At 45.0% G+C, this 23,370-nt stretch overlaps 1 protein-coding gene across 1 annotated transcript; it reads left to right on the top strand.

The window, feature by feature from the left end:
* LOC104664659 (5-hydroxytryptamine receptor 3C-like) lies at window positions 1-8,430 on the top strand. Its single transcript, XM_030937795.1, is given in 10 exon segments — window positions 1-9; window positions 700-897; window positions 2,191-2,286; window positions 4,621-4,734; window positions 6,882-7,001; window positions 7,378-7,433; window positions 7,623-7,769; window positions 7,908-7,966; window positions 7,969-8,166; window positions 8,273-8,430. Coding segments are annotated over 10 exon segments (1,155 nt in total).
* The last annotated feature ends 14,940 nt before the right edge of the window (window positions 8,431-23,370 follow it).

Here is a 23,370-nt window from a genome sequence, read left to right as displayed (position 1 = left end):
ATGTCCACGGTAAAGAATACATTTCTAGGTCTGCAACAAAATTGTTGCATGTTCTTGCCTTCTAAAATTAGCAGGTGTCCCCACCACGAGACAGCATAACCATTCCTTTCCTGGCAGCCTATGCCCTTTCCCTGAGGCAGTTAGTTCCACAAAGATGTGATAATGCCTTTGTCAATGGCCTCACCTGCCCCATCCCTCAGCTCCCCCATTTTCTCTGAAAGGTACTTGGAACACAGATTTAAAGCCACTCATCTAGGCCGGGCACGGTGGCTCACACCTGTAATCCCAGCACTTTGGGAGGCCGAAGCAGGTGGATCACCTGAGGTCAGGAGTTCGAGACCAGCCTGGCCAATATGGCGAAACCCTATCTTTACTAAAAATACAAAAAATCAGCTGGGAGTGGTGGCAGACGCCTATAATCCCAGCTACTTGGGAGGCTGAGGCAGGAGAATTGCTTGAACCCAGGAGGTAGAGGTTGCAGTGAGCCAAGATCGTACCATTGCACTCCAGCCTGGGCGACACAGCAAGACTCTGTCTCAAAAAACAAACAAACAAACAAAGCACCACTCATTTAGACAGAAGTGCCAAACAGGTGCTTCTTCCCCCATCTTGGCCCAACTTCCTGCCTGCCTGGAGCCCAGAAGGCGTACCAGGGCAGAAGCATGGCAGAACATTCTGCTGGGATCCCTCTGGCCACAGCCACTCACAGAGAGTGGTCACCTGACAGGAGGAGGATTCAAAACCAGCAACCAGAGTGGTCCCAGCTCCTTCAAGCTCAAGGATCTAGGGGATCCTGATGAGTCTCCAGAGAAGAGCGCAGGAGAGGAGGATGGAGGGAGGTGGCCTGCTGGCCTGGGGGTGTTCTCTTCTGCCTCACTGTCAGCCTTCTGCTTCAAGGTAAGATAGGACAAGCACAGAGGAAGATGGGGATATTGTTTAGGGCAACATCCAGGAAACTTCTCATTCTCCAGAGCTGCAGAAAATTCAAAACAGACAGGTTAAAATTCTCTGTAGGATCCATGTTTTGGCTTCCTCTTAGTTGCAGATGAAACGCCGATTTCACTGGTCAGTACATACAGCCCCGCTCTCATTTGCCTGCAAACTCTCTGTCCCTCCACTTTCCCACCTCTTCAATTCCATTCTTACGTAACGGCCAACTCTTCCTTTCTACCAAGCTATCATTACTAGAACATAGCTCAGGTTCTGTTGACAATAATTTAACTCCTTTCTGGTGTTGCCTGGGAAGATCTTGTGGAGGAGGCGATGTGGAGCGAAAGAACCTTCACTTCCCCTGGGATGTGTTTCTCTGTAGTTTGGAGATGAACCTTATGAATCACCTGGTATGGAAAGATAGTGGAAGAGGCATGTGAAAGGACTTTCTGGGCTATAGTTATAGGAATAACCGGGGTGGGGTGTGGGTGAGGTGGACAGAAGGGCTTTTCACTTCATTGTGTGGCTCCACCAACCACACGGTGGATGGATGGTCCAAGAGATCTTTGCAAGATGGTGGTGATGAAAATGGTGCCCACAGATCTTAGAGGAACTTGAGAAGGGCAGTAAGTACCACACATAGGAAGTAGTCAATAAACTCACATTGAATACAACATTCCTTTATTCCCCACATATTTTATGTCACACTCATGTTTATTTCTCTCTAAATTTTCCTTTCAGGAGTCAGGAAAACCTCAGAAGAAGAGGGAAAAATGGAGGAAAAGCATATCAGGAAAATTTTGTTCAGTGGCTATAAGGAAGAATCACAATAGAGCCAGAGGGTAAAAAAGGAAGGTCAGCTAAAGGCCAAAGCCTTAGGGTTGTATGGAGGGAATAGGACTCCCTGGAGGGGCTCTCCGCATGCAAATTTAGGTAGGTTTATATGTGAGCAAAAACACAGGAAGAAAGGCCTGGGCCTTGACTCAGCTCACCACATCAACTTCCACCATTTGCCTACCAGCCCAGCCCATTCTCCCACTTCTGGCAAGAAGGGAGTCTTGGCCCAGGAAGAAGGGGCTCACATGCCTCTCCCAGAGTTCACATTGTTTTTCTCTGCAGAGAGGCTCTCAGGCCCCAGCCCTGGTACCTCTCTCACCTAGCAAACACAGAAGGTCTCAGCTCTCTATAGGAGGGACAAATACTTTTACCATTAATTGCTCAGGCTTTAACCAGCATGGGGTGGACCCTGCTGCCTTCCAGGCCATATTTAACCAGAAGGCCTTCTGTCCAGTCATCAACTCCAGCCTCCCCGCTCATGTCAACATCTCCTTCACCCTGTCTGCCATACTGGCAGTGGTGAGACCTGATCCCTGCATCCTTTCCATGGCTTCTAATAAGGAACAAACACTCCTTTTTTTGTTGTTGTTTTTTGTTTTTGAGACAGAGTCTCACTCTGTCGGCCAGGCTGGAGTGCAGTGGCATGATCTCGGCTCACTGCAACCTTTGCTTCCCGGGATCAAGCAATTCTCCTGCCTCAGCCTCCCAAGTAGCTAGGAATACAGGCATGTGCCAACATACCCAGCTAATTTTTGTATTTTTAGTAGAGACAGGGTTTCACAATTTTGGCCAGGCCAGTTTCGGACTCCTGACCTCAGGTAATCCACCTGCCTCAGCCTCCCAAAGTGCTGGGATTACAGACGTGAGCCACCGCGCCCAGCCGGAACAAAAACTCTTTACATGGTCAACCCAACATTGCCCTGGTTTGGTGATGAGCAATGAATCCCCTGAAATAATTTTGTGCAAGTTAGATGCTCATCCTATGTCATGGGGAAGTATGAACAGGAATGCTGCAGTAATATTTCTATAGGGAACATTTATCCTTGCTTGCTGCCCTTGTGGAAATATTCTACAAAAAAATACATTCCCAATGAGCTCCCGTACTGTTTTTTCACCTACATTTCCATGCAACCTGTATTTTTCTGACCTATCCTTCTTTTGTGACTTGTGATTGAAAAGGTGAACTGTCACTTGGGACCACTTAGGAAACAATGGTGGGAGGTAGATTAGGTCCTGGTTTCATGCCATGCATGATCCTGCATGGGAATTTTATTTATTTATTTGTTTATTTATTTATTTATGCACAGAGTGCACAACTTTAGCTGCTGTTGTCATTTCTGCGGTTAAATATGGTATGTGAGTGAGATTCAGTTTCCTTCTCTCTTTCTCCTACCCTTTTTTTTCTGGCTTTGCTTGCAAAATCATGTTTATTGAAATTGACAGTGCCTGAGGGCATAAACAAATACAACCAGAATGGGGCCAGTGTTGAGAACAAATAGCTTCCTAGGCTGCCAGTCAACTTTGAAAGACATAGATAGAAAATACAGGGAGAAGGAGGGCATATAGTTGGAAGTTCCAAAGTAAGCTTCAGGGCCCAGATGTAACCAGGGTCCAGCTTAAGATTTCCCTAAAGTGGGAGGTGAAAGGCCAACAAGATTTTGTTAGCTAGAAAAGGGGAGACAGTTATCACCAAGGAGAGAAAAGAAATCAGAATTCAAAAGGAAATGAGGGGCTGCGCACAGTGGTTTATACCTATAATACCAGCACTTTGGGAGGCTGAGGTGGGAGGATCACTCAAGGCCAGGAGTTTGAGTCCAGCCTGGGCAACACAGCAAGATCCCATCTCTATAAAAAAATTAAAAATTAACTGAATGTGGTGGTACATGCCTGTAGTCCCAGCGACTCAGGAGGCTGAGGTGGGAGGACTGCTTGAGACCAGGAGGCTGCAGTGAGTCATGATTATGGCACTGCACTCCATCCTAAGCAACAGAGTGAGACCCTGTCTCTAAAAATTTTTTTAAAAGGCCGGGGCCGTGGCTCACGCCTGTAATCCCAGAACTTTGGGAGGCTGAGGCGGGCAGATCACGAGGTCAGGAGATCGAGACCATCCTGGCAAACACAGTGAAACGCCGTCTCTATTAAAAATACAAAAAATTAGCCAGGCGTGGTGGCAGGCGCCTGTAGTCCCAGCTACTCGGGAGGCTGAGGCAGGAGAATGGCGTGAACCCGGGAGGCAGAGCTTACAGTGAGCTGAGATCGCACCACTGCACTCTAGCCTGGGCAACAGAGTGAGACTCTGTCTCAAAAAAAAAAAATTAAAAAAAAGGAAATGAGGTGGAGTCATGGCTCAAGTGCAGCAAAAAAGAGAACAAAAAAAATTTTTTTAAGGAAATGAGATCACCAGGCATGGTGGCACACTCCTGTAATCCCAGCTACTTGGGAGGCTGAGACAGGAGAATCGCTTGAACCTGGGAGGCAGAGGGTGCAGTGAGCCAAGATCGCACCATTGCACTCCAGCCCTGGGGTGACAGAGTGAGGCTCCATCTCAAAAAAAAAAAAAAAAAGTGTTGGAATATGTATTATTATTATTTTTTGGATGATACACAAGAAAATGTTAATAATGAGACTGAGGTGGGATAGGGAGTGAATTGGGATGAATTGAGGAGGGAGAACATTGCTTTATATATTATACCATTGTGGAATGGTTAAAGTTTCATCATATGCCCATAGTACCTACATTTAGAAAAAAATACATATGTATGTATTTGTAAAGGAATGGAAGGGCAGGAGATGTTGACATAAGCCAGTTCCGGACTTCAACCATACCACATCCTTCTGTGCCCTGTGCTCTAGATCTGGGAAAACCCACTCAGCAGCTGGGACCCAGAAGAATATGGTGATATCAATAAACTCACTGTGACAGCTGAGAACCCATGGTTCCCAGACATCTTCATCATGGAATCGTGGGTATGCAGGAGGGTTAGGGAAGCCGGAGGGAAGCCCTGTCTGCAAGGAACAGGCCAGGACAGTGCAGGGCAAACTCATTCAGTGCAGCCACTAAACACTTACTTCAGAGAGAAGCAAGATCACAGCTGATTAGCTTCTCCCCTAGAAACAAGAAAATGGCGGGCAGAAAAGATGGTGGCAGGTGAATTGCTTGAGCCCAGGAGTTTGAGACCAGCAAAACCCTGGTCTCTACAAAAAACACAAAAATCAGCCAGGCGTAGTAGTGCACACCTGTAGTCCCAGCTACTCAGGAGGCTGAGATGAGAGGATCACTTGAGCCCAGGAGTTTGAGGTGACAGTCAGCTCTGATTGTGTCACTGCACTCCAGTCTGGGTGACAGAGCACAATCCTGTCTCAAAAAAAAAGGTAAATTCAGTTTTTTAAATACATAAAAAGAACAGTAGGGTATTTGTGTGGATAGTGAGGTGGGAGTTGAACTTAGGAGTGACGGCAGCAGTGTCCTGTCTGGAGCACCACTACCATCACGCCGACTGTAGCAGGGAAGCACAGCCGGGCTGCACACTCCACTGAGCAGGCAGGAGCCCCACCCTCCCGGGTGCAGCTGCAGCTGCCCAAACCATGGCTGCAGACCCACGTATGCCTGTACTCTTGGAGGCCCAGGAAGGCCCCACTCCCTGCTCTTGCAGGCTTGAAAATGCCTGCTTTCACTGCCTGGCTTCTCCCCACCATCGGTGCCTGCTCCGATCTCGAAGCAAAGTCGAGGCTGAGCCTGGGTGCTGTCAGAGCATGGTTGGGTGTGCACGCACTCAGAGCAGTGCTGACACACCAACCCCCTGCCACCTTGGTCCCCTCCAGACTTTGGGTACTAAGGAGCATAGGAGGGAAGCTGAGGGGGGCACTAAGGGTATCTCAGCGCTGGCCTGCAGGCACCCCTTGGCACCTACAGCCTGGGCACCATGAACAGCAGTGAGAGGCAGACAGGTTCCTGAGCGGAAGGGGGCGGGTTTCTCATGAGGCCCCACCTTCAGGCCAGGGAGTGCCTGAAGGCTGAGGATCAGGCTGCTAGTTCCACATACTGGAGTGAGAACTTGTGGTGCCTTTTCCAGGCCTGCCCTTGGCCGCCCATGGACCACTCGGCATGCACTTCCTCACCTCTGAGGCCCATGAAAGCCCCAGGCTCAGCCAGAGCTGAGCAGACATCCAAATGACTGGCTGCAGAGAGGAACTACTCACTCCAGGGCCTCCTCTCTGCTGAGAGGTGCAGACAGCGGGAAGACCAGCTGCATAGAGGAGCTATTCACCCCAGGGCCTCCTCTGAGCTCTTCTGTCACTCAATAAATCTCCTCTTCATCTTGCTTACCCTCCACTTGTCTGCTTACCTCATTCTTCCAGGACACAGGACAAGAACTCAGGACCTGCCCAATGGCAGGACTGAAACACACCCCTTGCTCACCATGTTGTGGCTGAAGAGGAGAGAAGAGCTGCGGCCCTTCGGGAAGCCCAGACCTGGGAGCTCCCCAAGCCAGGGCTGTGACTCCCTCTTTGAGGCCCTGCAGTCCCTGGAATCTCCAAGCTTCCGGGTGTTATTGCGTTCCCCGGCGGCAGTCATGGAAGCTGCTTACGGTGTGCCTGGTCCAGCCGCAGTCTTGCAGACAGCCAGCAGCCACGTCAGCACCTGGAGCTGCCCACTGCAGCAGCTGGTGTGCCTGACTGTGCACAGTGGCCAGACTCCACACTCACTCACTCACACACTCCTCGCCACTCCACACCTGGCTTGCCCTTGGAGGGGTGGGATCCAGGCTGGGAGCATGAGCCGGGTGCAGCCTGTCAAGTCGAGTGGGCAGAATGAGCCCAGTGGACCCAAGCAAAACTCAGACAAAGGCACCACTGGCCACAGAGGTTTCCGGCCAGAAAAGTGACGCCCTAAGGATCCTGCAACAGAAAGGAGTGAGACTCTGAGACACCCCAGAATAGAAAGGAGGCAAATAAGCAGCAAGGAAGTCATTGTATTGGGCAATCTGGAAAAGGTAGCTGAATTAGTTTTCTAATTCATCAGACCCGCACGAGCAGGTGCCATGCAGATATGTGTTGAATAAATGTTTGTCTCTCCTGCAGTGGATAACATGGGCATGGACAAGGAAGTATAGGAAATAGGTACTTCAAGTGACACTGTCCAAACACAGTGGAAGTGGGAGCTCCTGGGCATCAACAAGGCCACCCTGAAGATACCTGTGAGTTCCAGTCTTTTTGACCAAATCATGTTGTCTGTGAACCTAGAGAATCTGGTGTAGCTGTACCCCTCACCACCACCTCCTCCCTCACCAGACCCATCTGAGTCCAACAGGCAGATCCTCTTACTTCTTGCCCCAAGACCAGATGGCCCTTGGGCACCATAGCCCTCAGAGCCTTCCTCTCTCCCAAGTCGCTCAAAGCAACACCCCTTTTGGAACCTGCCAGCTCTGACCTAGGGTTTGTTTGGAGGTATGGGGGCATCTTGTTTGTCATATAAAAACTGCTTCTCTTTCAGCCCCAGAGAGAGCCCTTGCTGGTGTGAGGACACCAAAGAAGGATGGGGCTGGAACCAGCCTTTGGGCCCCCTTTAGGGCTGGCTTCACCAGTCCTCTGCTCATTCCTCCTCACCAGGTGGCCATCCGGTGCAGGCCCAGCCTCTGTGTGATAAACTTTCTGGTGCACAGTGGCTTTCTTTTAATTTATTTATCTATATATGTTTTAGAGACAGGGTCTCACTCTATCGCCCAGGCTGGAGTGCATTGGCACAATCACTACTCACTGAAACGTTGAACTCCTGGCCTCAAGAGATCCTTCCACATCGGCCTCCCAAAGTGCTGGGATTACAGGCCTAAGCCACCACGCCTGGCCCCCAGGGACTTTCTGGTTGCCATCGATGCCCTCAGCTTCTACCTACCAGCAGAAAGTGCGAATCATGCCCTATTCAAGGCCACCCTTCGGCTGGGCTGCAGCGTCTTCCTGCGCATGGTGAATATACTACTCCCCGCTAGTGTCACCCATCATCAGTACAGCTCCTCCCACAGTTGGAAAATGGAAAAAGAAAAAGAAGTCTTTTAGGGCTGCTGGGGCTCCTGAGGCAGAAGGGAGAAAAAGAGCATCTCAGAAAGGGCCCTCTGTGTGAAATAGGGAAAAGGGTGGCTTAGTCGTGGTACCTGTGGACTTGCCTCAAGCCTGCTTCTTATCCCCACCCCAGGTGTCTACTTCGCCTGTCCCTGATGGTGGGCAGCCTGCTGGAGACTGTCTTCATCACCCACCTACTGCATGTGGCCACCACCCAGCCCCCATCCATGCCTCGGTGGCTCCACTCCCTGCTACTCCACTGCACCAGCCCAGGGAGATGCTGTCCCACTGCGCCCCAGAAGGGAAATAAGAGCTTGGGTCTCACCCCCACCCACCTGCCTGGTAAGGGAAGTCAGCACTGCCCATACTCGCCCTTCACACTGGGCCCCACACTCCTCTAATCCTGTCCCCTTCCCACTTCGTGACTGAGCCTCTGTCCTCTCCATAGGCACAAAGGAGTCGGGGGAGTTAGCAGGGAAGGAGTTGAGACCCAGAGAGACCGAGCTAGATGGGGGCTCAGGATGGACAAAGGCCCAGCTAGTGGAGCTGTGGGTGCAGTTCAGCCACGCGATAGACACCCTGCTCTTCTGCCTCTGGAACACCTAGGACTTGAGTTCTGAGTGTGCGTGAGCAGCAGAGTTCAGCTTCCCTTGGCCTCAGCGGGCCGTGCCAGGCGCTGCTTCTCTGCTGCAGTCTGCAGACCCAGCCCCAACCATGCCATGATCCCTGCTCCAGCCCTCCCTGTGGTTAAATAGAACCACTGCGAACACTCCCAGAAATGAGAATGTATTTCCAAAATAGAATAAATTCAGAATATACATGTTTATGTTAGAAATATAATTTAATGCCGGGCACAGTGGCTCACGCCTGTAATCCCAGCACTTTGGGAGGCCAAGGTGGGTGGATCAGGAGATCGAGACCATCCTGGCTAACATGGTGAAACCCTGTCTCTACTAAAAATACAAAAAAAAAAAAAAAAAAAAAAAAAAATAGCCGGGCGTGGTGTTGGGCACCAGTAGTCCCAGCTACTTGGGAGGCTGAGGCAGGAGAACGGCATGAACCCAGGAGGTGGAGCTGGCAGTGAGCTGAGATCGTGCCACTGCACTGCAGCCTAGGCGACAGAGCGAAATTCCATCTCAAAAAGAAATATAATTTAATAGAAAAGAAACACTTTATCATAAGTGACTGCAAATATGTACCAGAAAAGTAACTCACGTTATTGGTATGGAGGAAAAGGATTTGTTTTTTTAAACATAGGCTAACACATGTCATTCTCTTTTAATGAATATTTATTGAGCCGGGCACAGTGGCTCACACCTGTTGTCCCAGCACTTCAGGAAGCCAAGGCAGGAGAATCACCTGAGGTCAGGAGCTCGAGACCAGCCTGGCCAACATGGCAAAACCCTGTTTCTACTAAAAAATACGAAAATTAGCAGGGCGTGGTGGCACACACCTGTAGTCCCAGCTACTCAGGAAGCTGAGGCACAAGGATCGCTTGAACCCGGGAGGTGGAGGTTGCAGTAAGCGAGATTGCACCATTGTACTCTTGCCTTTTGAGACTCCATCTCAAAAAAATAACAACAATAATAATATTTATTGAGCACCTATTATGTGCTAGACACTGTTCTGGGTGCTGAGGATACAGCAATGAACCAAACTGAGAGAAATCCCATCCTCATAAAGCTCACACCATAGGGAGAGAGAAGAGACTGACAATACAGAAGATAAATGAATGAAACATCAGTAAAAGGAGAATGGGAAATGGGGGAGGGGTCACCAGTATAGGTTGAGTTGGCAGGGCAGAGCTCCTGATAACTTCTGCCTGACTGGCTTCAGGCATTATTTCACAACACCCTGAGGAGGTAGAAATTACTTTACAAGAGGCTCAGAGGCTATGTAACTAACCTAAGGTCACGTACCTTTTTTTTTTTTTTTTTTTTTTTGAGATGGAGTCTAACTCAGCCGCACAGGCTGGAGTGCAGTGGTTCGATCTCAGCTCACTGCAACCACTGTCTCCCGAGTTCAAGTGTTTCTCCCTTCTCAGCCTCCTGAGTAGCTAGGATTACAGATACCGGCCATCATGCCTGGCTAATTTTTGTATTTTAGCAGAGAGAGGGGTTTCACTATGTTGGCCAGGCTGGTCTCAAACTCCTGACCTCAGGTGATCCGCCCACCTTGGCCTCCCCAGCATGCAACTGTTTTACGGCTTTGGTTTTTGTAGCTCTTTCTTAGGGTGAGGCTTCAGCTATGCATTTAACAAATATTTATTGGGCACAGCTGATGGATAGTAAGACCAAATGTCCTTGGCTAAACCCTGTTCAAAACCCTGTTCATGAATCAAACACAAGCTCTGTCCTCAAAGAGCTTCTAGCTCAGCAGAAGAAATGAAATATGTATGTTAAATAATTTCAATTAGATGTAGAACATGTTTTTAACGTTTTGCTGAGTGCCATTAAAGATAAACTACTATAAAGTTCAGGGGAGAAAGAATGCTTTAGTTGGAGCAATGGTTCTTAATCCTGGCTGCATATTAGAATCATCTGAGGAGCTTTTAAAATAATCCTATTGCCTAGGTGTTACCCAGTCCAACTAAGGCAGAACCTTTGACGTGAGCCCCAGCCTTGGTTTGTTTGAAAGCGTCCTTAGAGATCCTCATGTCTGCTTGCAGGCAAGGGTGTCATGACTTTGACAGAGGCTACAGGATCTTAGTAGAATGTCAGATTTCAATCCTGAGGACACTCAAGTAATGTGCAAATTTTAGTTTACAAATGCATCATCTTAGCAACCCTGAATTAGCAGGTTATCAGGAAAGGTCCCTAGTGATATGTAAAATCAAAGACCTGAAAAAAATGGCTTGGATTTGCCAGTCCTTTGGGAGGCCCTCACCGCCCCCTATGGGGACCTTACCGAGACCCCTCTGAGGTCATTGGTGACCTTAGGGTATATGCAAAAATGCATGCTGTGTGCAGGATACCTAAACTACCCATATTTTCCTGACTAAAATTTGGACACATTGTCAGATTCCTTTTTTTGATTTGTAAAATAATTTACATGAACAACTTTATAAAAATCTACAGATAAAATTGCATTCAGACTTAGTGAATTGCCTTCATTAAAAAAAGTCACATGAAAAGAAATATAAAAGTTTCAGAGAAAACAAAGATTACATGATAACTAATATGCAGCTATGATTTTCCTCATTGACCTACTGCTAAAGTTGGCAAGTTGATAAAATGTTACTCCATTTATTCTTGTTGAGCAAGAACTCTGCTTGAGTGTTAAGGGGTCTGGTGTGTAGCAGAGGCATGGTGGCTTCTGCAGGTTTTCATGAAAGGCTGTTAATGTAGGCCTTCTCTTGGAGTGGACACAGAAAGTTATTTTAATAATAATAGCCAACATTTACTGAATGCTTTCTATATGCCAAGCTCATCACATTTCATTACTCATTTGAAACTTACAACAATTCTGTGGGGTAAGTACTAATATTATTTCCACTTAGCAGGTAAGAACACCAAAGTAGAAAAGGATAATACCCTTCCCCAGATCACACAGCAAGTAAGTGGTCAAACTGGGATTTGGACTCAAATTTGTCAAACTCTCAGTCTCCTATTTTAACACATCCAGGCCATTGCCAAGGAGTGCAGAAATTATATAATTCTTTCTTTTTTTTCGAGACTGAGTCTTGCTCTGTAGCCCAGGCTGGAGCACACTGGCATGATCTCAGCTCACTGCAACCTCCGCCTCCCGGGTTCAAGCAATTCTCCTGCCTCAGCCTCCTGAGTAGCTGGGACTACAGGCACGTGCCACCATTCCCAGCTAATTTTTGTATTTTTAGTAGAGACGGGGTTTCACCATGCTGGCCAGGCTGGTCTCGAACTCCTGACCTAATGATCTGCCCCCTATGGCCTCCCAAAGTGCTGGGATTACAGGCATGAGCCACTGTGCCCCGCAGAAACTATATAATTCTTAACCATGAAAAACTAAACGTTAGACTCTGAATTCAGAATGATCCCACCAAAGAAGTCCTATCTTACTCTACCTGATAACTCTTAACGTCAGAGTGTCAGTCTCCACTGTGGCCGCCTTTGGACTGACCCATCTTCCCCAGCTCTCAGAATTTCCTTGCCTCTCACAGCTTGTTCACATGCACTAATGAATGCATGTATAACTGGTGAGTTCTGAACAGACTTTCTGGATTGTACTGATAAAAGGTAATTTTCAGAAAAGGGCAAAATCATTACTCTCATATGAATGTAAAAAGGAGTAAGTGTTAAAGAATTGGTTAAACTAAGATGATATGAGATCATCAGGCAGATGTTATAAAAGGCTCAAAGGAAACATCAAGAATCATCAATGTATATACAGTAAAGATAGCAAATTGCAAATGGAGACAAAACTGGTTTTTCCAAGGGGGCTGGGGAGAAAGTAAATTGGAAGTCTACAGGACAAGATAGAGTTTGCATATTGACAATGTCCAACTTTACCTGAGTCCTGTGTTCCCAGAAAACAGCAATGGTTAAGAAATCCCCCAACCCTTTTGTGCTCTGGGAAATGGCTTACTACAAAGAACCACTCTTTCCCATATAACTTAGACAAGACTCTGTCCATTCTTCCTCACGGTTCCCACAGGACTCACAGGTGACTCCCTTGTCCTGTGATAAGGCCAAACACAGCCTTTTCCCATTTTGCCTGAACCTGTCAACAAGACCAGACACAGACCCTCCAACTCCCCATTCTTTGTCACATGAATGATTAGCTGAGATTAGGATGACTCATCCCCTGAAACAAGCTAGACATAGAGGTAAACATTTCCTGTTCAGCTAACTGGCCAAGACTTCCTCTGATTGCAAAACAACCCCAACAGTAAATCACCCCACCAATAACTTGTCTGCTCCTCCCTATAAAAATCTAAGACAAGGCCGGGCGCGGTGGCTCACGCCTGTAATCCCAGCACTTTGGGAGGCCGAGGCGGGTGGATCACGAGAGGTCAGGAGATCGAGGCCATCCTGGCTAACACTGTGAAACCCCATCTCTACTAAAAAATACAAAACAAAATTAGCCAGGCGTGGTGGCAGGCGCCTGTAGTCCCAGCTACTCGGGAGGCTGAGGCAGGAGAATGCCATGAACCCAGGAGGCAGAGCTTGCAGTGAGCCGAGATCGTGCCATGGGGCTCCAGCCTGGGCAACAGAGCGAGACTCTATCTCAAAAAAAAAAAAAAAAAAAAATCTAAGACAAAACCACGCTGTCAAGATACCCTAACCTTCAGATCTGGGTAACCTTTGTATTGCAATAGCCTGAAAAAAATTAGTCTTCTTGGCCAGGCACGGTGGCTCATGCCTGTAATCCCGCACTTTGGGAGGCCAAGGCAGGTGGATCGTGAGGTCAAGAGATCAAGACCATCTTGGCCAACATGATGAAACCGTGTCTCTACTAAAAATACAAACAATTAGCTGGGCATGGTGGCGCATGCCTGTAGTCCTAACTACACAAGAGGCTAAGGCAGGAGAATTGCTTAAACCCAGGAGGCAGAGGTTGCGGTGAGCCGAGATCGCACCACTGCACTCCAGCCTGGTGACAGAGCAAGACTCCGTCTAAAAAAACAACAAAAAAAATCAGTCTTTGGTTGGTTTTTGTGTTCTACAAAATTCATCAATTGCCTGCAATTTTAAAAGAGCTTCAAAATAGCTCAAAGACAGTACACAGGGCTAGAATCCAACAGCTGGAATAGTTGCTATGGTCAATGCATAGTTTCTCATGGAAGTACACATTTTTTTTCTATAGTCTTCTCCCTTTTCTATAATCTCCTTCCTAACCTCAAGGGAAGATTATACTTTTTTTTTGAAGACTAGTCAAGTGTAGTAGGCAGAAGGAGGGAAGGAGTAGAACAAGGAATTCTATCTGTAACTGACTATGAACCATCAATTGAGATAATTCACTACCTTCAGGCCAGTCAGGAAAATTATTCTTTTTTCTTTTCTTTTTTTATTTTGTTTTGTTTTGAGATGGAGTCTCACTCTGTCACCCAGGCTGGAGTGCAATGGTGCAATCTCGGCACACTGCAACCTCCGCCTCCCGGTTCTAACAGATTCTCTTGCCTCAGCCTCCCAGGTAGCTGGGATTACAGGTGTGCACCACCATGCCCAGTTAATTTTTGTAGTCTTAGTAGAGATGACGCTTCACCATGTTGGCCAGGCTGGTCTCAAACTCCTGACCTCAAGTGATCCACCCACCTTGGCCTCCCAAAGTAATGGGATTACAGGCATCAGTGACCACACCCAGCCTTTTCTTCTTAAGAGACAGAATCTCACTCAGTCATCCAGACTGGAGTGTAGAGACACGATTGTAGCTCACTACAACCTCAAACTCCTGGGCTCAAGTGATCCTCTCACTTTAACTCCCAAGAACCCGAGACTAAAAGTGTGTACCAATATATCCAGTGAATTTGTTTTATTTATTTATTCAGAGATGGGGCCTTGCTATGTTGTCCAAGCTGATACTGAACTCCGTGATCCTCTCACCTCAGCCTCCTGAGTAGCTGGGATTACAAGCACATGTCACTGTGCCTGGCAGGAAGATTCTTTTTGGTCACAAAATGAGACTGGTCTCATTATTTGGCTTCAGTATTTCATGGGCACAACAAGAGTGGTAAACCACCATTTAGGCCTTCTTAAGTTTGCTTTGCTAAAAGTTTTCGAAAAATCTCAAATTTGACTTTCAAAAGCCTCTTGAAGCCAGCTAGCCACACCAAGAACTCACTACCAGATTTCACCTGAAGAACCCCTAAATTTGAGTGAATTCGTCACTTCTTGAGGTCCTCAAAATATCCTAGGGTTCTTGGGCCTACCTGGACTTGTAAGACTGGCAATGCTATAAGCCAGATACTAGGCCAGTTTTCATGAAAGGGGTTTGTAAGCATTGGCTCCACAAAGTCAACCTTAGTTCTTTAGAAATGTCTAACCATATTTGATTAAATGAGCATCCTTCTAAAATATGATACTCCAGACAAGGCCTTGATTGCATAATCAACGTTTCCAATTCCATCCTGGTAAAAAGGAAGACACAGTCATCAAACCTATGCCAATAACTACATTGTCATGAAAATACAATAATTATATTGTCATGAAATTAAGAATATTTTATAAGAGTTTGCAAATTCTGTAGCAGTCAGGGAGGGAGAAAAAGATATCATTTACAAATGTTTCATTTCAGTGTAAACAACAGAGTCTTTTAAAAAAGCAGAGTTATAATTACCAAATTGTTGACTTATAAATAGCTTAAGAGGAAAGAAAATGGGCTTCCTTAAATATCTGGCAAAATAGAATATTACAACAGTGGCCATGCACGGTGGCTCAGGCCTGTAATCCTAGCACTTTTGGGAGACCGCGGTGGGTGGATCACTTGAGGTCAGGAGTCCGAGACCAGCCTGGCCAACATGGTAAAACCCTGTCTCTACTAAAAACACAAAAATTAGCTGGGCATGGTGGTGCACACCTGTAATCCTAGCTACTTGGGAGGCTGAGGCAGGAGAATGGCTTGAACCTGGGAGGCAGAGGTTGTAGTGAGCCGAGATCACACCACTGCACTCCAGCCTGGGGGACAGAGCGAGACTCTGTCTCAAAAAAAAAAAAAAAGAAAGAAAGAAAAAAGAAAAAATGTTACAACATCAACAGTATTTCAAATGAAAACTGCAAGTGTCCCTTCTTGGTTCATTTGGTCCTAGATAATTAATTATTATTTGACTAGATCTTGGGTTAACAGTTTCATGAAATCCATTGGCTTCTCAACTATAGTTCTAAAAATCCTGATTCAGTCCACTAGTATGATCTCAAAGCTGTTTAAGTGTAGCCATCAGGTACTATGCCCAAAGTATCCAGCATAGTCCTTTCCCACAGGATTTTGTGATAATCCTTTATTGAAGACAGACCACTCTGACCTGTAGCTGATTGTTGAGCTTTCAGGGAAGCACGTACTCTCATTAAATTAAATTAAAAACTATCTGTAGATAACAAAAGACTTAAAATGGTTATGATTAGTTTACTAACTTATTACTGATAATTTTAAAACATGAAAGATCCGATGAGAGTTCATTACAAGAATTACATAGCTGACAAGGAAATTTGGTTGTTTACGTGAAATGCAAAACAAGATAATAAAGTCAATCCAAGAAGAGCTTTTGGGCTGGGTGCAGTGGCTCAAGCCTGTAATCCCAGCACTTAGGGAGACTGAGGTGGGAGGATCACTTAATGTCAGGAGTTCAAGACCAGCCTGGTCAACACGGTGAAACCTCATCTCTAACTAAAAATACAAAAATTAGCCAGGCATGGTGGTGCACACCTGTAATCCCAGCTACTCGGAAGGCTAAGGCAAGAGAATCACTTGATCACAGGAAGCAAAGTTTGCAATGAGCCAAGATCACACCACTGCCCTCCAGCCTGGGCAACAGAGAGAAACTCTATCTCCAAAAAAAAAAAAAAAAAAAAAGCTTTTGACAAAATAATTATAAATGTGACAATTAACTAGATTTTCAAAAAGATAGTGAACATTACATCTAATTTATAAAAAAGAGATGAACATAATCTTTACAGAGAAAAAAATGAAGATATAACATACAGTAATCCTGATTTAATATATCATATTATAAGAAGTGGACCAGGAGTATTCAGGAGTCTTTGAATGGCTATTCTTAGGCACACATTTTAAAAAATCATATATCATGAACTTGCTAAGTTTATAGCAAGAACATACAAAGAACATATTGAGAACATCAAGAGATTCAATAAGTCTGAATTTCTGAGTATCTGTATATTAATAAAACTAAATAAATAAGTTATCTGAACCCCTAGTTGAAACCTACTGGCCTAGAAGATGCTAGATTCAAATTGAAGAAGTGAAAAAGGTGACCATGTTAAGACCATGTTAACATTAAAAAGAAATTAAATGTAACCGAAGACTCCAATCACATGGCCAAAGGTCTGCTGCCTTCTCCTGGAGGCCAATACCCAATTAAGTTCTGGTCCAAAGGAAAGAGATTTTGGACATAGATTCACGCAGAACCTCTAGGCTTTTTCTTTTTCTTTCTTTCTTTTACTTTTTTTTTTTAATGATTTTTTTTTTTTTTTTTTTTTTTTTTGAGACGGAGTCTCGCTCTGTCGCCCAGGCTGGAGTGCAGTGGCCAGATCTCAGCTCACTGCAAGCTCCGCCTCCCGGGTTTAGGCCATTCTCCTGGCTCAGCCTCCTGAGTAGCTGGGACTACAGGCGCCTGTCACCTCGTCCGGCTAGTTTTTTGTATTTTTTAGTAGAGACGGGGTTTCACCGTGTTAGCCAGGATGGTCTCAATCTCCTGACCTCGTGATCCGCCCATCTCGGCCTCCCAAAGTGCTGGGATTACAGGCTTGAGCTACCTGCGCCCGGCCCTTTTTAATGATTTTTAAAAATTTTTTTGAGAAGGAGTCTTGCTCTGTTGCCCAGGCTGGAGTGCAGTGGCGCCATCTCAGCTCACTGCAACCTCTACCTCCTGGGTTCAAGCAATTCTCCCTGCTCCAGCCTCCCAAGTAGTTGGAATTACAGGCATGCACCACCAGACCTGGCTAACTTTTGTATTTTTAGCAGAGATGGGGTTTCCCCATGTTGGCCAGGATGGTCTGGAACTCCTGACCTCAAGCGATCCACCCATCTCAGCCTCCCAACATGCTGGGGTTACAGGTGTGAGCCACCGTGCCCAGTCAAATTATTTAAAATTTACGTAAGTGTTGTGAAGCTTGTACAAAGAGCTCCTGTGTACACTTCACCCAGATTTTCCAAATGTGGATATTTCTTTTTCTTTTTTTTAAAGACGGAGTCTTGCTCTTGTCGCCTAGGCTGGTGTGCAATGGCCCTATTTCAGCTCACTGCAATCCTCTTCCTCCCAGATTCAAGAGATTCTCCTGCCTCGGTGTCCCAAGTAGCATTGGATTACAGGTGCCCACCACCATGCCTGGCTAATTTTTTGTATTTTTGGTAGAGATGGGGTTTCACCATGTTGGCCAGGCTGGTCTTGAACTCCTGACCTTAGGTGATCCACCCCTGTTGGCCTCCCAAAGTACTGGGATTACAGGCGTGAGCCACCACACCAGGCCAATTGTGGATATTTCTAAATCATTGAGAGTTTCATAATTGATGATCCATTAACCCTAACTACTTCAGTGCATATTTCCTAAAAGCTAGGACACTCTCCTATATAACCATAGTACAACCATCAAAGTCAGAAAATTAGTATCAATACAATGTATTGTATTGTCTAACTTGTAAGCCCTATTTGAACTTTGCCAATTCTTCCAATAATGTCTTTTTTTTTTTCTTTGAGACCGTCTCACTCTGTCGCCCAGGCCAGAGTGCAGTGGCACGATCTTGGCTCATTGCAAGCTCCACCCGCTGGGTTCAAGTGATTCTCCTGCCTCAGCCTCTTAAGTAGCTGGGACTATAGGAGTGTGCAACCACACCCAGCTAATTTTTGTATTTTTAGTAGAAACAGCATTTTGCCATGTTGGCCAGGCTGGTCTCGAACTCCTGACCTCAAGTGATCTGCCTACCTTGGCCTTCCAAAGTGCTGGGATTACAGGTGTGAGTCACCACACCCAGCCTCCAATAATGTCTTTTATAGGTGTAGGACCCAATCCAGGAATACACACTGCATTTAGCTGTTACATCTCTTCAGTCTGTCAATCCAGAACACTGCCTCAGTCTTTTGTTGTCTTTCATCACCTGGACATTTTGAAGAGTATGGCTAGTTATTTTGTAGTTATTTTGTCCCTCAATTTGGGTTTGCCTCATTGAATTTCTTCAACTACTCATGACTTATGCCTCTTTAGTAGGAATACCCCAGAAGTGGTGCCGAGTTCTTCTTAGTGCATCATAGAAAGTACACAATGTCAATTTGTCATTTTACTGATGATAACTGTTATCACTCAGTTAAAAAGATGTCTGCCAGATTTCGCCACTGTAAAGCTAATTAGTAAGTATGGCATATAGGTAATTTTTTTGTGGAGCGCTACTTTGAGACTATATAATTATTGCATTCGTCATCATGGGTTTGAACTGCAAGGATCCACTTATCTTCAGATTTTCTTCTGCCTCTGATACCCTGAGGCAGCAAGACCAACCTCTTCTCCTCAGCCTACTTACATGAAGATGAAAAGGATGAAGACCTTTATGATGATCTACTTCCATTTAATTAATAGTAAGTATATTTTCTCTGCCTTATGATTTTCTTAATAACATTGTCTTTACTCCAGTTTACTTTATCATAAGAATACAGCATATAATACATATAATATACAAAATATGTGTTAATCAATTGTTCATGCTATCAGTAAGGCTTCCGGACAACAGTAGGCTATTAGTAGTTAAGTTTTAGGGGAGTCAAAAGTTATACATAGATTTTGACTGTGTGGGGTGTTGGTGTTCCTAAACCCCAGTAGTGTTCAAGGGTCAACTGTACATTTGTTGAAAGATTGTAATAGATGATCTCAAAATTATCTAAAGATATGGATTCTCATCCTTTCAACCAAGAATTATAAATTACATGAAGGAACAAACCACAATGAAACAGTTATCTAAACAGTCAGCATACCAAGAACTAGATATAATAAAACAATATGAAAAAGATTACAAAATAACTATGTTCTAACTTCTTAACTCATTTAAGAGATCAGTATTACCCTGATACCAATGCCAGACAAAGGCACTATCCCTTATGATCATCGATGCAAAAATCCTCAATAAAATACTAGCAAACAAATTCAGTAGCATATCAAAAGAATTGCATACCATAGCCAAGTGGGATTTATTCCTGGAATGCAAAGACAGTTCAATATACAACAATTGATCAATGCAATACACCACATGAACAGAATGAAGGGGAAAAAATGATCATCTCAATTAATGCAGAAAAACATTTGACAAACTTCAACACCCTTTCACGACAAAAACACTTAACAAACTTGGAATAGAAAGAAACAACCTCAACATAATAAAAGCCATATATGAAAAACCCACAGCAAACATCACACTCCATGGTGAAAGTCTGAAAACTCTCTAAAATCAAGAACAAGGCAACGATGCTCAATTTCACCACTTCTTTTTTTTTTTTTTTTTTTTTTGGAGACGGAGTCTTGCTCTGTCACCTAGGCTGGAGTGCAGTGGCCGGATCTCAGCTCACTGCAAGCTCCGCCTCCCGGGTTTACGGCATTCTCCTGCCTCAGCCTCCGGAGTAGCTGGGACTACAGGTGCCCACCACCTCGCCCGGCTAGTTTTTTGTATTTTTTAGTAAAGACAGGGTTTCACCGTGTTAGCCAGGATGGTCTCGATCTCCTGACCTCGTGATCCGCCCATCTCGGCCTCCCAAAGTGCTGGGATTACAGGCTTGAGCCACCGCGCCCGGCCAATTTCACCACTTCTATTCAACATAGTTGGCCAGGTGCAGTGGCTCACACCTGTAATCTCAACATTTTGGGACACTACTGCCTGGATATCAGAGAAAGACCCCATCTCTAAAACAGACAAGCTAAAACAAACTAAAAACCACATAGTCCTGAAAGTTCTAGCCAGAGCAAGTAGGCAAGAAAAAGAAACAAAAGGCATCCAAATTGGAAAAGAAAGAGTAAAATTATCTGTTTGCAGATGATGTTATTTTATATGTAGAAAATACTAAAGATCTCACAAAAACTAGTAGCATTAAAACTAATACATGAATTTAGCAAAGTATCAGGATACAAAGCAAACAAACAAAAATCTGTTGCATTTCTATACATTAACAATGAATGATCAGAAAAGGAAAATTACAAAAATCAATTCCATTTACAATGGCATCAAAAGGAAAAAAATACTGGGGAATTAATTTAGCCAAAGAAGTAAAATTCTTGTACAATGAAAACTATAAAACGTTGCTGAAACAAATTTTTTAAAAATATAAACAAGTGGAAACACATCTCATGTTTATGGATTGGAAGACACAAAATTGGTAAAATGTCAATACTACTTAAAGCAATGAACAGACTCAATGCAATTCCTATCAAAATCCCAATGACAATTTTTGCAGAAATAGAAAAACCCATCCTAAAATTCATATGGGATGTCAAAGGACCTTGAATACCTGAAACAATCTTTAAAAAGAAAAATGAAGCTGGAAGATTCACACTCCCTGATTTCAAAACATACCACAGACTGGGCACAGTGGCTCACACCTGTAATCCCAGCACTTTGGGAGGCCGAGGCAGGCTGACCACGTGAGGTCAGTAGTTTGAGACCAGACTGACCAACATGGTGAAACCTCGTCTCTACTAAAAATATAAAAATTAGCTGGGCATGGTGGAATGCGCCTGTAATTCCAGCTAGTTGGGAGACTGAAACAGGAGAATCACTTGAATCCAGGAGGCAAAGGTTGCAGTGAGCCGAGATGGCGCCACTGCACTCCAGCCTGGGCAACAGAGTGAGACTCTGTCTTAAATAAAAAAATAAATAAATAAAAATAAGGCCAGGCGCAGTGGCTCACACCTGTAAAACCAGCTGCACAGGAGGCTGAGGCAGATGGATCACCTGAGGTTGGGAGTTTGAAACCAGCCTGACCAACATGGAGAAACCCCATCTCTACGAAAAATACAAAAAATTAGTCAGGTGTGGTGGTGCATGCCTGTAATCCCAGCTACTCAGGAGGCTGAGGCAGGAGAATTGCTTGAACTCAGGAGGCAGAGGTTGTGGTGAGTGGAGAAGGCACCATTGCACTCCAGCCTGGGCAAAAAGAGTGAAACTACATCTCAAAAAAAAAAAAAAAAAGAGAGAGCGAGACATGTATACCAATGGAATAGAATAGAGAAACCAGAAATAAACCCTCACACAAATGGCCAAATTATTTTTGCAAGAGTTCCAATGGGGAAAAGACAGACTTTTCAAGTAGTAATATTGGGAAAACTGGATATCCACATGCAAAAGAATAAAGTTTGACCCTTACCTAAAACCATATACCAAAATTAACTCAAAATGGATAAAAGATTTTAAGTGTAGGGCCAGATGCGGTGACTCACACCTGTAATCCCAGCACTTTGGGAGGCCGAGGCAGGCAGATCACCTGAGGTGGGGAGTTCAAGACCAGCCTGACTAACATGGAGAAACCCTGTCTCTACTAAAAATACAAAATTAGCTGGGCGTGGTGGCACATGCCTGTAATCCCAGCTACTCGAGAGGCTAAGGCAGGAGAATCACTTGAACTCGGGAGGTGGAGGTTGCAGTGAGCTGAGATCGCACCACTGCACTCAGCCTGAGCAACAAGAGTGAAACTCCATCTCAAAAAAAAAAAGATTTAAGTGTAGACCTAAAACAATAAAACTCCTAAAAGAACACATGGGGAAAAGCTTCACAACATTGGATTTAGCAGTGATTTCTTGGATATGACACAAAGGCATAGGCAACAAAAGAAAAAATAGACAAATAGTACTTCATGAAAATATTAAAAATCTATGAATCAAAAGACAATATTAACAGAGGAAAAAAGACAACCCACAAAATGAGAGAAAACATTTGACAATTATATAGCTGATAAGGGATTAATATCCAAACTATACATAGAATTCCTGAAACTCAACAACAAAAAACAACTTGATTTAAAAATGGGTAAAAGGTTAGCCATGGTGGCTCATGCCTGTAATTCCAGTGCTTTGGGAGGCTGAGGCAGGAGGATCACTTGAGGCCAGGAGTTCAACACCAGCCTGAGCAGCATAGCAAGGCCCTGTCTCTAGAAACGATAAAAAATATTAGCCACACATGGTGGCATGCACCTGTAGTCCCAGCTACTTGGGAGGCTGAGGTGGCAGGATTGCCTGAGCCCAGGAATTCAAGGCTACAGTGAGCTATGATCATACCACTGTACTCCAGCCTGGGAGACAGCGAGACCCTGTCTCTAAAAAGAAAACAAAACAAAAGCAAAACTCAATGGACAGATTAGGTGGACAGATTAGACACAGCTGAGGGCCGGGCACGGTGGCTCACGTCTGTAATCCCAGCATGGAGGCTCACAGTTGAGGGCCAGGCATGGTGGGAGACAGTGAAACTCTGTCTCTAAAAAACAAAACAAAACAAAAACAAACAAACAAAAAAAAAAAAACTCAGTGGCCAGATTAGATGCACAGATTAGACACAGTTGAGGGTCAGCCACGGTGGCTCACTCCTGTAATCTCAGAACTTTGGGAGGCCGAGGTGGGCAGATCAGCTGAGGTGAGGAGTTCAAGACCACCCTGGCCAACATGGTGAAACCCTGTCTCTACTAAAAATACAAAAAATTAGCTGGGTGTGGTGGCACAAGCCTGTAGTCCCAGCTACTCAGGAGGCCGAGGCAGGAGAATCACTCAAACCAAGGAGGTGGAGGCTGTAGTGAGCCAAGATCACGCCACTGCACTCTAGCCTGGGCAACAGAGTGAGACTCCATCTCAAAACAAAATAAAATATGAAAGGCATCCATACCTGCATTTTGCATTCTTCATATGTAATTACGAAAGACAAATTACGTCATCATCTATT

The sequence above is a fragment of the Rhinopithecus roxellana genome, chromosome 1, assembly GCF_007565055.1.
Source record: "Rhinopithecus roxellana isolate Shanxi Qingling chromosome 1, ASM756505v1, whole genome shotgun sequence".
Taxonomy (NCBI): Eukaryota; Metazoa; Chordata; class Mammalia; order Primates; family Cercopithecidae; genus Rhinopithecus; species Rhinopithecus roxellana.
This window is presented reverse-complemented; position numbering and strand designations above follow the sequence as displayed.